Source organism: Vigna unguiculata, chromosome 3 (assembly GCF_037176805.1).
Source record: "Vigna unguiculata cultivar grain cowpea cultivar isolate G323 ecotype 2 chromosome 3, ASM3717680v1, whole genome shotgun sequence".
Taxonomy (NCBI): Eukaryota; Viridiplantae; Streptophyta; class Magnoliopsida; order Fabales; family Fabaceae; genus Vigna; species Vigna unguiculata.
In genome coordinates, this window is record NC_140794.1 from 60,108,564 (window position 1) to 60,124,939 (window position 16,376).

General features: G+C 31.8%; 1 protein-coding gene across 1 annotated transcript; it reads right to left on the reverse strand.

The window, feature by feature from the left end:
- Positions 1-637: 637 nt before the first annotated feature.
- On the reverse strand, positions 638-13,427 carry LOC114178310 (transcription initiation factor IIE subunit alpha-like). The gene is made up of 10 exons (XM_028064141.2): positions 13,198-13,427; positions 12,911-13,033; positions 12,354-12,474; positions 8,846-8,974; positions 8,545-8,654; positions 8,261-8,444; positions 6,818-7,015; positions 5,852-6,091; positions 5,532-5,727; positions 638-1,086 (listed from the first exon to the last, which is right to left on the reverse strand). Exons 1-10 carry the CDS (start codon positions 13,215-13,217, stop codon positions 983-985), a joined length of 1,425 nt encoding a protein of 474 aa, XP_027919942.2. The 5' UTR covers positions 13,218-13,427; the 3' UTR covers positions 638-982.
- Between the last annotated feature and the right edge of the window lie 2,949 nt (positions 13,428-16,376).

Consider the following 16,376-nt stretch of genomic DNA (forward strand, 5'->3'; position numbering starts at 1 on the left):
ATGTATAATATATTTTAAATTGTCCATTTCGAAATACAAACTGTGCAATCTAAAACACACTTTTTACTTTTGCATTTCAAAATGCAAAATCTGAAGTACAAAGTTTGTATCGTGTTCTGAAATATATACTTCGAAATACAAAATTTGTATTTCAGGTTGTACATTCGGAACATCTCCATATTTTAAATTCCAGAACATCTCTAGATTGTACATTCCAGCACTCGAAATGAAAATCTTAAACTAAAGAATAAAATTGGAATTTTCAAGTTTATGGGACTATAGGATGAAAATATGGAACTTTAGGAAGAACCCGCTTTGGAGGAGATATAATTCAGGGCTCACCATTTTCTTCAGCCGTGTGAGCAACAACACAGGTAAAATGACTTTTGAAATTCGAAAGTTATATTTTTCCTCAATAGAACTCCTAAATTATACAATTCAGAAGTTAAAATTGACTTTTAGATTGTGTAATCCAAAAGTAAAATGACTTCCGGATTTGTAATCCGAAACTGTTTTTTTTATTAATCTTCTACTTTTGAAAATCATTTTTTACTTTCACATTACTCGATCCGGAAAGGGATTTTTTTTTTTTTTACTATTGGGTTACAGGGAAATTTATGGAGGTACAGGAAGAAGCTGCCTGGTAAAATGTTGGAATGCACATTACTCACAAATCTAGGTATCCACTGGAATATAGTAATGCAATGACAATAAAATAAAGTTGGTGACACTATTTTTGGACGGATATAGCATGAAAAGTTTCCGAGTAGTATTTTTCATCCAATATACGATTAACAACTAAAAAGTCAACTGCGCACCTTATCTGAAGCCACACGGAGGCATAACCACAATAAGATGCACAAGCAAGAATATGTGAACAGTTAATTCCGGTCTTGTACTTTGCAGCGGCCTTACTATATGAGCACTTGCCTTCGGAAATCAGAATAGGCCCATTACACACTACTGACCAGATAATTTTTCATCAACCTTCCTCCCAGTCTACATCATCGTCGTCGTCATCATCTGCTGGAACTTTCTCAGCTTCAACATTCAAATCCCTGACCTTGTAACCTCCATTTCCATTGCCTGTTAAATATTACACCCAGCGCATAAATCAGTTGACACATAAAACATTTCAATCAAAAGAAAAAATAAAATAAAATCGTAACTGCTAAAAAGGAAATTTCAGAAGGGGACTTAGCAATGTTAATAATACAAAGAAAAGGTTTATTAAATTTTAATACTTCTCGGGCCAGTTAAATCTGGAAGGGGAGGCGTTCAGATCAATAACAAACAAACTACGACTCAGCTCTATCAAGCAAATCATAATGTCTAGTCCTCACATAACGATTCCTATTATAATTAATTGACTTAATATATTAATTTGTCCCACTATTATTGGATTACTCTCTATTGTGTCCCATCTTGTAAAACGTATTCATGTGGTCCTTCCACAAATTTGAGTTTAAGTGGGTGGCAGTTCAGTTGATTGTGCCACACGAGTTAACAGCAGACGATAGTTTCTTCCTCTCCAATCTTCCTCTCCAAACCCTTTTATCCGGGAACACAACCCCACCCCAACAATGAAATAAGAAGGAAAAAGTGGAACAAAGGGAATAGCTAAACTCATGAGGTTGGGTCATTACTTCAGACGGGAGAAGGACTCTTGTGATGTTGTGTCACGCATAAAAGAGGGATGCAAACGGACAATGTCATCAGTTGCCAACTCGTTTGACACTTAATAAACCAAATTGTCATATTATCATCCACTCACTTAATTGCGTTATGCTCAAATTGATAGAAAGACACATTGATCCACTTTAAAAAAATGGACCAAATTGTGAATTTAAAAAAAGGTCGGATAGAATTAAGATCAACGCATTAATAGTGGGACAAATTAGTATACAGAGCCCAATTAACTTTATACGAAAAATACACCTGCCTCTATCGACTCCACATTAGTAAAATTTTCCAGACTGAATAGTACTAAAAAACTAACAAGAAAATATACTTGTCTCACCTCTTCCTTCTACCATTACACTTGTTACCACTTCCACAACATCAGCCACAGCAATTGTCTTGTCATTCTCCACTATTCTCCAATTTTAGTCGGATGACAAGTTTATGTCTACCCTATTTATACCAGTTATTAGGAGAATTAGGAGATTAAATATCTTTTATTTAGTTTGTAATTGTTTGTTCCTTGTTATGAATACTCGATAGTTGGTATACATAGAAACCACCATGTATATCTTTTGTCAATTCTCATAAAATGGCACATTTTCATGGAAGCCAAATCCTATTCTTTGAACTCTGATGTTTGGCCTCATCAACTAAGGTCTGATTTCCCTCTCCTATCAAAATTTTGATAGCAGTCATTACCAACACTGATGCTATGCCACTATTGCAACTGGCAGTTTCGTACTAAACACCACCAAGCCCTTTAACTGGACTTTGCCACCAGAGTAGTAATAGTCACAACCTATGAAGCCCGACACGCCATATCAATGGCGTGTCCCGTGCCCAACACATATCGGACACTGACATACATGTCAGTAAAGTGTCCAATTTGAAAGACATCTTTTTGTTTTTGACATAACTCCAACACAATGTTAATAACCGTAAATTCAATGATTTTCTAAAAAATCCATAAACTTGTAAACTTATCACATAAGTTTCTATTATGATTATAAAAATAAGGAAAAGATCTTATATGATCACTATTATTCACTTTTTTGGATATTAGATAGATAAATTATATTCATTTTTATGTTAGATGACAATGTGTTAATTGAAAGTTTAAAACTAATATGTATATACATATCGTTTCCCGTATCCTATGTTTTTTCAATTTAGCCGTATCTTCATGTCCGTGTCCTTATCCCGACTTCATAGGTCACAACAGGAAAAAATAATTCATGCATCGAGATTCTTGAAAAGTTTATACTCCGGCAAACCAAAAACTTCCACCAATCAAATAGGATATAATCAATCTGATGGAAACAGAATAATGGATCTCAGATTATTGGGCATGCGTCTGGTTCAGACACAGGTCCAGACCATGGTCCAAAATCTCCTATTTGAAATGTTTATTCCAGTAGTTGTATTCAAACAGCGGTTATTCTTTGTAGTGAATGGTTCTTATGCCATTTAATAGGTATGCTTTGTGTTTGTAGTGTATTTTCTTAATTTCGGAACAGCGTGCAAAGTTATGACTTTCTGTTTTTAGTATAAGAACAGAGAGTAGTTAGAATACAATATGCAGGAGAGCTATGGCACGGAGAATACCACTGGTATAGTGTATAATTTCAGATTGTTTCAATAAATGTTTTCAGATTTAATTTGATATTCTATCACAATCACAAACATTCATCACAAAATTGATCCTCAATTGGATCAGTGTAGTCTGTGAAAAGAAAAGTCTTAATTTTCTAATTCCAATGAAGTGTCTAATCAATTTGAAAAACACAGCATAAGTACCAGAATGCTACGGAAACATCAACTTAATAACCTAAATTAAATGGGTCCATAGATCAGACTAGAAGACGTGACTACATAATTATAATTGTTACTAGTAATAGACCACCTCAAATAACAAAGTAATCCTTCCTGTTCACAATAACATTCACCCAACACAATTTCTTTCCAGTAATTCCTTCCATATTTTTCAAAGTGTTGAAGGGAGTTGACTTTTATGCTAGTCCAACAGGCACCACCCAGTCAAACACAAACCAAACACCAAGGATTTAAACAGCAGACCACATCACTTGATGCAGCACTATAACTCTATTGCACAAAAAGTCACAACCATATTACGAAGAGTACAGATTGTTATCTTGCAACTTCGGCAGCCCGTACTGCAACTTCAATTGAAAATCCCAGTATGGTAATTGGAAACGAGCCTGAGCAAAGTAATTAAAGCTGTTATTGTTCCTTGGATGACCTTGAGAAGAAAATGTAAAACACCTCATTATAGCCAAATCAGTGGAAATGGGGAGATGAGTGGGCGAAAAATGTGATAACAGAAGAGGGTAGGAAGTGGGGAGGCTGGAATTTAGTAGAATTTGGAACCCTGAGAGAGTTCAGGCTTCTCAAAGTGCCTAACGAGAGTTTATTTTATTTCTTCTTCCTTGTTTATCCAAATCAGGTGATATCTAGACTTCAAATCCAACTTTGAAAAAATTACAGCACCTCCAAGCTCACTAACAATTCATCAATCACATGGATCAGCAATTTATCAAGAACAGCTAGCCTATTTAGTGCCCTTTAATCCACACAGAATTGCTACACACCATCTTTCTTCTTGACCAAAATGACAGGACTACTAAAAGGGCTGGTTCTGGGTCAAATATCTCCCAGCTTGTAACATCCCTCTAATAATTCTTTCTCTCTCTTTTTTTTTTTTTGCCAGTGAGGGTATTGGTAAGGGCGCGTATTTGGGATGTGTGATCTTGATCTCTCTTAGGAGGTACCAGTTGGCTCGTGGAAGAGATCATCAAACTCAATCAAAACTACTTCAAACCATGCCTGTAGTTTTTCTGTTTCACTTTGCACAGTAATTATAACTTGACATGCCTCAACAAACCCCTTTCAGCTTGCATTGAATGGCTAAGTAAGATCTTCCAAGCAGCTTGAGTTTTAAACAATAAATTATCTCCTCTCAATTTTTTTCTGATCCTTATCCTTTCCCCACTTAACAGTTAAATATTTGAGTTTGCTTCACCATCCCCCAAAACTAACCAGCCTAGGTATCCCTTGAACTATGTGAGGGTATAAGAAGAAGAGAACTTAGTTAAGATAGTTAGAATACTAATGAGTTAGTCACTTGAGGTGTTAGATATAAAGGGTGTTAGTTTTGTAGATTGAGCACTATCTCTTGGTGAATGGGAAATCCTTGGAGAAGAGAGTGCTCTCCTATTTCTTGTTTTCATTCTATTCGATAAAAAAAATTATTTTCTTTCTCTTTTCAATTATTGGTTCCTAGCAAACTACTTCAATTCCTCCAAGTTCTGCTTTATGCATATTCCCTTTACTGAAAAGAAAAAAGAGGTTTATAACCTTTTAGTAAAGAACAGGACATGTTTCAAACGTTTGATTAGGCGTAGACCTATTTCTACTAGGATGATATATACTAAAAGGAGATTAGCCCCATTTGTTAGTTTTTACCAAATCACTTTTTATATGAAGTTGGGTATCTCCATCATTCATTCCAAGTAAATGTCACCGTTGTAGCACCTAATAATCTCAAAACCACAATCATAATAAGTTCTAGACTTGATGAATCCAGGGTGATGACCATGTGTATTAAGAACATAATTTAGATACAGACAAAAAAATTCGAGCAATAATATAGTCAAACTCACAAGTAATCACATGAACTTCGAAAGTTATTGTTTAAAATTTTATGCCTTGCCTTTTTTATTCTTTAGGAATTTGGGAGGGAGTATTAAACTCAAAATTCTGAAACATTAGGGATTTAAACTTGAGGATCCAAATCTTAGTCATATCAAATTAAAAGACTACAATGTTACCTGCAATAGGAGTCTCCTCCCACTCAGTACCATCATCATCTTCCTCACGTTTGGATTTCTTGCCAACCTGACGATTGGAAGTACTGCTAGAAGGATTGTCTGCAGCAAGTGTATTTGACAATTGTTTTTTTGCAGCTTCTTCCATATCATGTTGTTGTTTAAGTAAAGCAGCATAGTAAGCCTTAATATACTCATCCTGTAATAATAACAAATAGGAGGAAGCAGAAAATTTAGTGAACAAAAACTGTCTTATACATTTGGGAGGAAAGGAAAATGAAGACAAACAGAAAGGGACAAAAAGTTTATTTAATGTTATGAACCTGTATATTTTTATTATGGTCATGGGCAATTGTTGACTTCTTGTCATCTATGTCCTGTGCTACAATGGAAGTTGAAGTCCCATCCAACTTTGTTTCCTCCTTCACCTCCCCACGTTGTTCCTTTGTAAGATTCATACCTGATGTAATCATCCAGGGAGGCAAAACCTTTAAAGTTGTACTGTCAGTTTCAGACTTAAAGCCCTCTCCTTTTCCTTCAGTATTGTTGAAGTCAACTACAACCTGACACATTCATCAATAGACTGTTAAGTAGTTAAAACTATTTAAGGAATATACGCTCAATGCAAAGAATTGAAAAGCATTAAAGAAGATTTGTAGGCCATATTTATTCACATGTAACTTGTTTCAAGATAAAATGAAAAGTTAAACAAATTTAACAACAAACAGAATGAGGAGAACGGAAAACAAGCATGAAACGAAGACAATCTAGCAAGTTGGCAAGTACATTCATGATAAGCATGGACATACAAACTATCATGCTACCACCACAAACAGAAAAAGATCCTATTTGCATTCATTTCAGTCTTTCAGTAGTTCTCTTCGGTCTATATTGCTTTGGGAAAAGGTAAGTAAGTTCAAAAGGCTTTCACTTTGTATTCAACTCAACAATGATCCTCTTTGAATAAAGGAAGCTGTACAGAAATATAATCATAATAGATCATATAGAAGTACTATAAACTTTTTATTATAAGATACATGATACATCTATCAAACTTTTAAGTCGTTTTTACCAACATTTTGCAGGTTTTCTTATACAGTTCAAAGATAGAAATTCCACCTATTAAATATTGGCTGAAGAAATTCAAAACACAATCTAAATGCAAACAATCATCCTCACTTTTAACACTGTTCCTACTGATGGTTGAGGGGGGTGGGGGAAGAAGTACCATGGTTTCCCTGTCACTCCACGTGCAAAAAACATAGCACCCTTCAACAGGAGAATGTTACCTTAGTGTCTCCACTGTATGGCATTGGCACTCCATTATATCCTAGTTGCGACATTTTAGAATCTCCAACATTGATATCTCCACTAGCTGCACGGACAGCAGCACTAGCTCGAGCTTCCCATGCTTGAAGACTGCCAAATTCTGGAACAGGCAAGTCTTTTACCCGACTGAGTTGATCCATTAAAGGTTTGAGCTGTGCCTGCACAAGCACTAGGTTGTGGACCAGTAGCAACAAAAATAGTAAAGGCCATATTGAGTAAATTATAACAATATATCACAAAATTCAAATGAGATTAAGAACCTGTAGGCAATGTACTATCATTCATTAGCTAGCCTCAGTTTTGCACCTCTCGAGAATACTTACCCAACAAAAGATGCCCAAAAATAGTAAAGTAGTTGACCTACTAAAGACTTGCATGTCACATTTAGTTCAGGGTTATCAACTTCTCTTTCCCCATTTCTAAACTACAGCAGATCATTTCATGCGGTTGGAAATCTCACATTTCATACTAGTTATTATATATAAGTGAGCACAAACATCATCGTACGAATCAGTTTTGTAAGATTGAGTTAGGTCATCTATTTCTCTCTTATTTGAAAATTGATGTTGTCGCAACTTCCCCAGCCCGGCTACAATGAGATTTCTGTCTTCATCTCAAACAGGGATCATCATTTTACAGTAACAACAGTAGTAAGGTGCAAACGCCTGAAACCTAACAGGCATCTACACATGTCAATTTTATTTTTTTTTTACTTTTCATAATTTGGCTTTCAGTTGAATTTAGCAGTATCAAATTCCAAAATGATACTTTGTCATTGAGTGTAAGGTTTTAGGAAATTATCAAGCATTCATTAGATTAGGGCTCCTACTTTTGCTCTTTAGAACACATGAGAGCAGGTTTACAGGGTTTATACATATAGAAAATCCCACATTCACTAGACATATAGCTAAATTACTAGTATATAAGTGGACATAAATCTCACTTTACATACTAATTTCGTGAAATTGAATTAAACTTAAAGTCAAATTTTTAATAATATACTTTCAATTTTTTATCTTAAACATTAATTTATAAAATAAAAAATAAATAAATAAAATTAATTAACTTTTTTGTAGCATAAAATCAATTAGAAGAGATTAACCTTACAAACTAACTGATAAGAGATTAACCTTACAAACTAACTGATAGTTCCTAGACCCGAAATGAATCTTTAAATGGGAATCACATTATTAGACAGCTTATCTTAACAATAAGATAAAGAATCAGAGAGATAGTTTAATGATACATGCAATCAGGAAATAATCATTTATTGTTATAAACTAAATTTGCTAAGCTTCCCAGTTATTGGAAAGAACAATGAAACCAACTAAATTAAGTGAAATGATCCACATCATAAGACGCCACAAATATGAATAAACAGCATAGTAAAATCAGATAAGAACCTCCATCTTTTGAAGCATGTCCTTTAACTTTTCACGCCTGCGTCTTCTTGCATTGTCATCTCCATCTCCCCCGTCTTGAGCAGCTATCTTATCAATTTCAACCTCTAGTTGTCCATCACAACTTTCACAGTGGAAGTCTTCATCTTCAAACGATACTAACCGTAGAGCATCCAAAGCATTGTATCTATCATAATCCATATGCACAAGTATTATAGAATAAAAATGCATCAATACAAAATAAATATGACATATACGATGTTGATACTAAAAGGAATTATTGAAACCTTTTTCCACAGTTTGGACATATATATTCCTGAAGTGTATTTTTGTTCTCTAACTCATCTTTCAGCTTATGTTTCATGCGATGTAGTCTGTACCTAATCACATCATAAATCTGCAATGAAATTTAACATAAGAGTTTTCTATATATGAAAGGGGCATAAATTGGTTGTACATTTGTAATGTTTCAAATAAAATATCAATAAAAAGGTAAAATACCATTGTTTTTTCCTTCTCCCTGCAAATAAACAACCAAGTATACTTCTTAAACCACAATTATGGAAGAATTAGAGTGCAGAGATGGACCTGAGCATAATCTAGACAACAGTAAGAGTGTGTGTGCAGCTTGACCTTTTCTTCTCCCTCTTTTGCTGCCTGATGACCATCAGCCGTAGCAGCTACAGCAGCACTATAAATTTTTGCACCTTTTGCTGTCTGAGGTCAAATCTTGAACACAGTCAACCACAACTCTCCCATAGAACCAAATCTAACAATAAAAAATAACTAAAACAACTCTATAAAACACACATCAACAGATGAGACTTATAGACCCTAAATATAAATAACTAGTTAAGCAGAATTTAAACTTACCATAATAGATGAAAGGAAACTTTACATGATAGAGAAAATAATATGAAATGCATCCAAAAGAGGGAGTGTTCTAAAATAATGATCTTAAAGGAGCTTACCTACTCTTCATTCATCATAATTCAGAAAGAAAAAAAAAAAAAACTCAGAAAGTAATCTTCTCCAGGTTATCTAGTTGTTTTCTAAGTGTTTTTCCCTCTGATTTAGCATGATAGTTTTTGGCTAGGGTTTTCAGTTTTCTGTTATAACTGATTACCTATGATTTCACTGTGATAATCTACGGTAAATAGTAGAATTCTGACTGAAGTTATTGGTTGTGTTGAATCTTAGGGAACTCTAAGGATCATTTGTTTCACGAAATCTTTTTGCATTCCCAGAATAATGAAAGTAATAATATTTCTTCTCACATTTGTTAAAAGGTTATCAAAAAAGTATTCATAGGTATCTTTTATTCCCAAAAAAGTTATATTTCCATGTCTATACAATTTTTATTATCATGCTAAGGAGGTGAGGAAGTTGCATGCCCAGGGAAAATGTGGGGACATTATTTTCTAAACACAATATAACTTTTTTTATTTCATATTTATTTTAAAATTTAGAAGTTATTCCAAGGAATATCAAAAGTTAACCAAACCTATTTGTTAGAAATCTCACATTGACTAAAAATATGATAGTCAAATGATAATATATGAATGGGTGTAAACCTTCCTTTACAAACCAATTTTGTGAGATTGAGTTAAATTTAAAGTCAATTTTAAAGATAGTATTGAAGTATATTCTATTGAAGTTTTTTGGGCTATCTTGCCACTTACTATCAGGTCACTCCAAGTTGCGCATGTTTTTGCATGAAGGTTTACCCAAGGATTATGAATCTATTGTTGCATTGATCCAGTAGCAACATCTCTCCACTACAGATTCCAAAACTCAGTCAGTGCAGTAAAAAAGTTTACTCGGAATTAGTTTCCCATCAATTTCACAAAAGCTCAAAATTTAACAGTTCTCATTCAGCTGATAATTGACAAAAAAACTAATTACTTCAGCATTTCTTTTGAGAAGATTTTAGTTTAGACGTAGTTGGCAGCTGATCCAAAAATGCTATGCTTAACATTCATTGATACATACTCCATGTTTATGTGGCTGTACTTACTCAAACACAAGGCTAATATTTTTTCAGTTTCTATACAATTCAGAAAATGGTTGAACTTCAATTTGGCTATACCTTCAATTTTGTCCTTTGACTAAATTCCTTCATGATTATAGATTTTGTAGATTAATATGCCAATGCCCCCATTTACATCATCAAAATCCAGATGTTGAATTGCAAACGTAGACACGTCATGGAATATGGATTTCAGACTCGGTCTCCATCACTTCCCTTCCTTTAAAAAATTCTGGGATCATATGTTTGTTGCTTCTGTTTGTCTTGTAAGGAATCCAGAGAAACAAAAAGAAAAATGAAAGTGAAACTTTATTAAACTGTAAAAATGAACTGATTACTCCAACAGAGCTATTTCAGTTATTTTTACAGAGGAACAGGTTAGGCTACAAACCATACACTCCAGCCATCATAATAGAATGACAATTGGCTAACCCAACTAACTCCAACTGTCATAACAGAATGACAGTTAGTTAATAACTCTGACTAAGTGCTGACTCAGCAATCTACATATAGAAGTACACTCTATTACCTTGTAAATAGGCTCCCTACATTTTCTCTTAAGTTTGAAGTTCCATATCAAGCAATGTTCAAATACTCACCAAGTTACAGCTTTCTGTATGTCTGAGAGCTCTCGTGTTCCCTTCTTACGTCCATATAAAAAACACAAATTACATTTCAAATCCAAGAGTACCTATTCCTAGAATAATCCATTGTTCATAAATTCTATAATTCTCTTTCTCGGGATGGCAAGTTATTCATATCCAAAGATGTGGTGTTTATGAATTGTTTTCCCTATAAAGATCTCTTCTCTATATCTTACTCTCTTCTCCACCCCACTCTCTGGATGCATCCCAAGTACCTCTAGTTTCCCTACAAGTCACTATCCCCTCCTTCAGCTCTTCCCCCTCTTTCTTCCTCTTCAGTCATTCAAATTCAAAGTCTATTTCCTCCTTCTTTCAAACATCTTCTGATGTCTTCACCAATTTATTGTCCTGTCAATACTCACCACATGTAGGATAGATCCCATTCTGTTCATGTAGTTCCTGGACTCAATCTCACTTGACTCATTGCTCAAACTGAACCAAAGAATGTCAAACAGGCCTTACAAGATGAGACTTGGCTTGCTTCCATGCAAGCTGAATTCACTACTCTGAAGCAAAGTAACACCTGGACAGTAGCCCTTTTCCTCCCTACAGGGGTATCTTGAATTCTGAAAAGGTGGAGGGAGATCTTAGGTTTGCCACTATCCCTCCCAACACCTGGCACATAAATGACTCTGTTTCAAAGGGTAGATGGACTATCAAAAAGCCTCGCTTGTGCTGCTACAAGCACTATTTTGGGCACAAAATGCATTACTATTCAAACTTTGTAGTGGTCCAAGGCCACTTTGCCACGTTAGCACAGTATTGAAAAATGATAACTATGGCGTTTTCCCCCATAAACAGCAGCATAACTAAACCTTAAAAGTTTGTTGCACCTTATGGATATTTGGATAATAATCTTGCAGGTGGTTCTATACTTTATGTAGTGAAACTCTCAAGTATCTTAAGTTATATTCTTCATCAGATTATAGTGAAAAAGAAAAAGTTATGATAAGCATTAAGAAAATACCAGATTGTTATCAAATGAAATATACCGTTTTATTTCGTTTATTGAACTGTGTTGCCTATTTCAACTTATTTAAAAAAACAATCCTAAATAATCTGTCAAATTGCTATGTCAAGGTATGGATTAAAATCACCTCCATTCATTATGTGTCTCCTTCCTTGTCCCTCGAACAATTTCTTTCTATGTCAATTAATATAACCCATAAGCATTAAATGGAATTAACATTTCTAATTGACGTGGCAGAAACTTATTGGAGGGACAAGAAAGAAGACAAAAAAGAAACTGGGACAGGTGATTTTAATGGTCAAGAGATATGACTTAACACAATTCATCAAATGAGTCTCTTAAGTCCATTCAAAAGAGCAATGTTAAGCTATTTGTGTTCTCAATCAAAATATGAACCAACAAAGGAAATTATCTACTTTAGTGGCTAATGCATAGGCAGAAACAAATAGTTACCTCTCTCCTATGATCGCGAGTAATGATCTTTTCTTCTTCAAAGTACCGCAAAGTTCGACGAAGTTGTTTCGTATGCAGTTTAAGGTCCTTTGCCAAGTCTTCTTCTCTAACCCATTGCCGTCTGAAACAAATATTAATGAATACCATCAAACACCAAATTAAATAAATAATAACTGACATGCGTTTTCCCAAATACACTAGAGTCAAGTTCAACCAATATATCATTTAACCCATTTCTTTTTTTATTTATTTTTCATTCCATTTTCACGGCTTTCTCGTTCTTTCTATGCTTTGCACTTGAAAGTTCAAATAACTTCGCTCTCTTCTGGTTTTCGCTCCTTTGTACACAGGTATCAGTTCCATGGTTCTAAATTCAGTAACCAACTCAATATTTAGCTTCTTAAGGCCTCACAAAATAGCATTGCAGCAGCAATATCAGCATTTGTCCAGAATTACTCGCAATTTAACTACTCAACTACCAAAATTCAAAATCACTTTCAACAGAATAACACACAGGCATGCCTCCAGAAGAGTATAAACAAGAAGAAAACTCGAACCTCGTGAGCGCGTCAAGTACCACTACAGCAATTCCCCTGTTATCACTCCTTCCTGTTTTAGGCTGATTATCTCCTTTGCTGGTAAGATCATCGTAGAAAGCCCTAGCAGCTAGTTTAACCAACCTACGCAAATTCATTCAACAAACGAATTGAAACAAAAATTAGCATAGTCATACACAATATTGCATGCACTTCAAAAGCCGCTTATTCTTCTTCGTTTGTACTTTTATTTGACTAAACGCAACTTAGATGCACTCGAACTAAAGAGAGGTAGAAGAATGTGTTACTTGTTATAGGGTTCAATCATCGATTCGACGTGGCTTGGGTTTTAGCACGGTTGTTAGGGTTCCCGAGGGCACCGTGACTGAAATTAGTTGACTAGAGTGAGTTGAGGTCTAAACAAATCTGCTCCCAACAATTCAATAATTGCTGCAACAAAGTACTTGGACCTTGTCAGTGCTATTTATAGAGAGATGAATTGAACCAGCAGGGCGGTTCCACTAAAAAGTAGTTAGATAACCTCTTTCTAATGTAAACTAATTGACAATTAATTTATAGCCATAAATAATAAAATTGGATCTTGTAATAGTCTTTATGAACACCACCAGTATAAAATTATGTTCGCTTTTTTTTTTTATAATAAAAAATAATAAAATTATTTTTATTTTTATAATTACAAAAAAATAGACATAAGTACATCTTATATTTTTATTACAAGTGAATTTTATGTAAATTTTTCTTATAAATAATTATTTTAGTTTCAAAAATAATTAATTTTAAAAGAAAATAGTTAAATAAGAAAAACAGTTAAAGTTTAAAAAATATCGTTTAAAAAATAAAATATTAATTTAATTTTAAAAAACTGTTTTTTTTTAAATTAAATGTATATGATAAAAAATAGTATAAATAATTATGAGTTAAATATGTTTCTCTCCCTTAATTTTCACTAAAATTTATGAATGCATGGAATTAGTTTTTTGAATAAAAAAATTTTGTTAAATTTACTTGATATTTCAAACGCATTTCAAAATAATATTTGAGTTGTTTACACTATTTGATACATATTAGCTTCAATGTATCCTGAAATGTCAATTAAATTTAACAAAATTTGGTTGAAATTACTAATTCTATATATTTTATAGAGTTGAATGACTAAATTTGGTTAAAGTTTCGAAAATAAACTAATTTCAAATTTCACTGAAAATTAATGACTCAAAAACATATTTAACCCGATTAATTTTAAATGTTTTAACACTTTTTATCTCTATGATTTATAATTCATTTTTTCAGTTAGTTAAAAAACAAATAACTATAAATATTACAAATATATTTATTATTTGATTATAACAATTAACAAAAACAAATATCTTATCATGTGATTTTAATTTTAATAACAGTTACAATATATTTTTATTATATAATTATAGCATCGTAAAAATCAATGAAAAACAATTTTGTAATTATGTTTATCTACACATTTTGTACGACTTTAAAATAAACTTTAGTCATACTTCTAAATTATTTTTATTGTGGTAAATACTTTCTAGTCATATGATTATTTTTATCAATGTAAGGAAATGGATATATATTAGTAATAATAATAAAAGTAATTTTTGAAATAATTAAACTATTATTTTTATAATTAAATATGTTTTTAATCCTTTACTATTGAAATGTGTAATTAGTCTTTCCTCGAGACTTTTATCTATTTTAGTCTCTTAACTTTATAAATATATGTATTTATTACTTTTAATCAAAACTTGTTAGATTTATTTGACAACGTGTTTTATGGTAACATCTAAGTTGTTTATATCATTTAACATGTTTTTACTTTAATGTTAGTCGAAATATTATATGAAATGCGTTGAAAACATTAAATAAATTTCATAAAATTTAATTAAAATAAATAAATTAACGCATTTATAAAATGGAGAAACTAATTTGGGTTAAATTTGAAAGAATAACTAATTTCAAATTTCACTAATATCACATCCTTAATATAATGTTTATTTTTTTTCTTATTTTATTATATTCTATTTTTTCTCTTCTGTTCAAAACATTTTGTTTTAACAGGTGTAAAAAACATTTTGAACGAATATTTTTAAAGAAATATACGATTTCATAATTAAAGTATAAATTGAATATCCCATTACAAAGAAAGTTTCACAATGTATACAAAATACCCTACAAACATTAATTTTTTTTTTAAATTATATCGAATATGGTGTTAGATTTCTTTTATGAACAATTGCTATCTGAAAACTAACTTTTAGATTTGGTAGTCCTAACATTTATTTCAAAATAATAACATTATTTTGTTTTTAATATTATAATAATAAAATTTGAGAAATTTAATGTGGAGTGTTTTTTTTTAACAATATCTTTTGGAATTTTTATATATTACTATAATTCTACTAACAACAACAAAAAATTCGAAATATACTTTACATATGATGAAACTATAAAAAGAAAAAAGAATTTAAAAATCAATGTAAAATCATTGTTGACATTGAATAATTTTCAAAATACATTGTACGTTATTTCATGTCACCATTAAAGAAAAATGAGAAAATCTTAATTGAAAAACAAAAAACATAGTTAAAATATAGCCTATTTTAAAAATTATGATACAGGTGAAAGGATTGGAAGGGTAAAGGAAAGTCATTTAATACCCTTGTATCTATTGTTCAAAATATATAAAATAAATAACAAATATAATGGTAGAGTTTAACTAAGTTAAAATTAAACTTGTATAATCTGAATATATTTATTATAACGGGAAGATCATCAAAACAATCAACATTTAATATACTTACTTCATGCTGGGCTCGTATTAATACTATAGACTTTTTTGTTGGTTTATGGACGTTTAGCTGTATATCTAGTTGAATAAATTTATTCATAGAGAATTCAGTAAAAAATAAATAAATAAAATAAACATCTTTAAAAATTAAAATTAGTTGGTATACAGATAAAATGTTGTGTCATAATTTTTTTTTCTCAATTACCACTAGTTAGTATATATATATATATATATATATATATATATATATATATATATATATATATATATATATATATATATATATATATATATATATCACTTAATACATTGTTTACATTTTAAAAAATGACACTTTTTTTTACAAAACCGTACATTTTTTCTCAAAACATAATTTTGCATGTCTGTATAACATGGATTTTGTTGATTAAAAATAAATAATATTTTTTATTGAGTTAGTTTGATTTAAGTTCTAAAATATTTAGAAAATTCGAATTTAGTTCGTTAAAATTTTATTTCTCGAAAATTATTGCAAATGACTTAAGGTCGATTAAGTATCAACACCATAATTAACCAACATTAGTTTATAAAATAAGTCAGTTTCATAAAGTCAAATCAATAATATCTTTCCTCTCTTGTTTACTTTACATGAAAATTTTAGTTTTTGAGTTGTTTTTAAGAGGA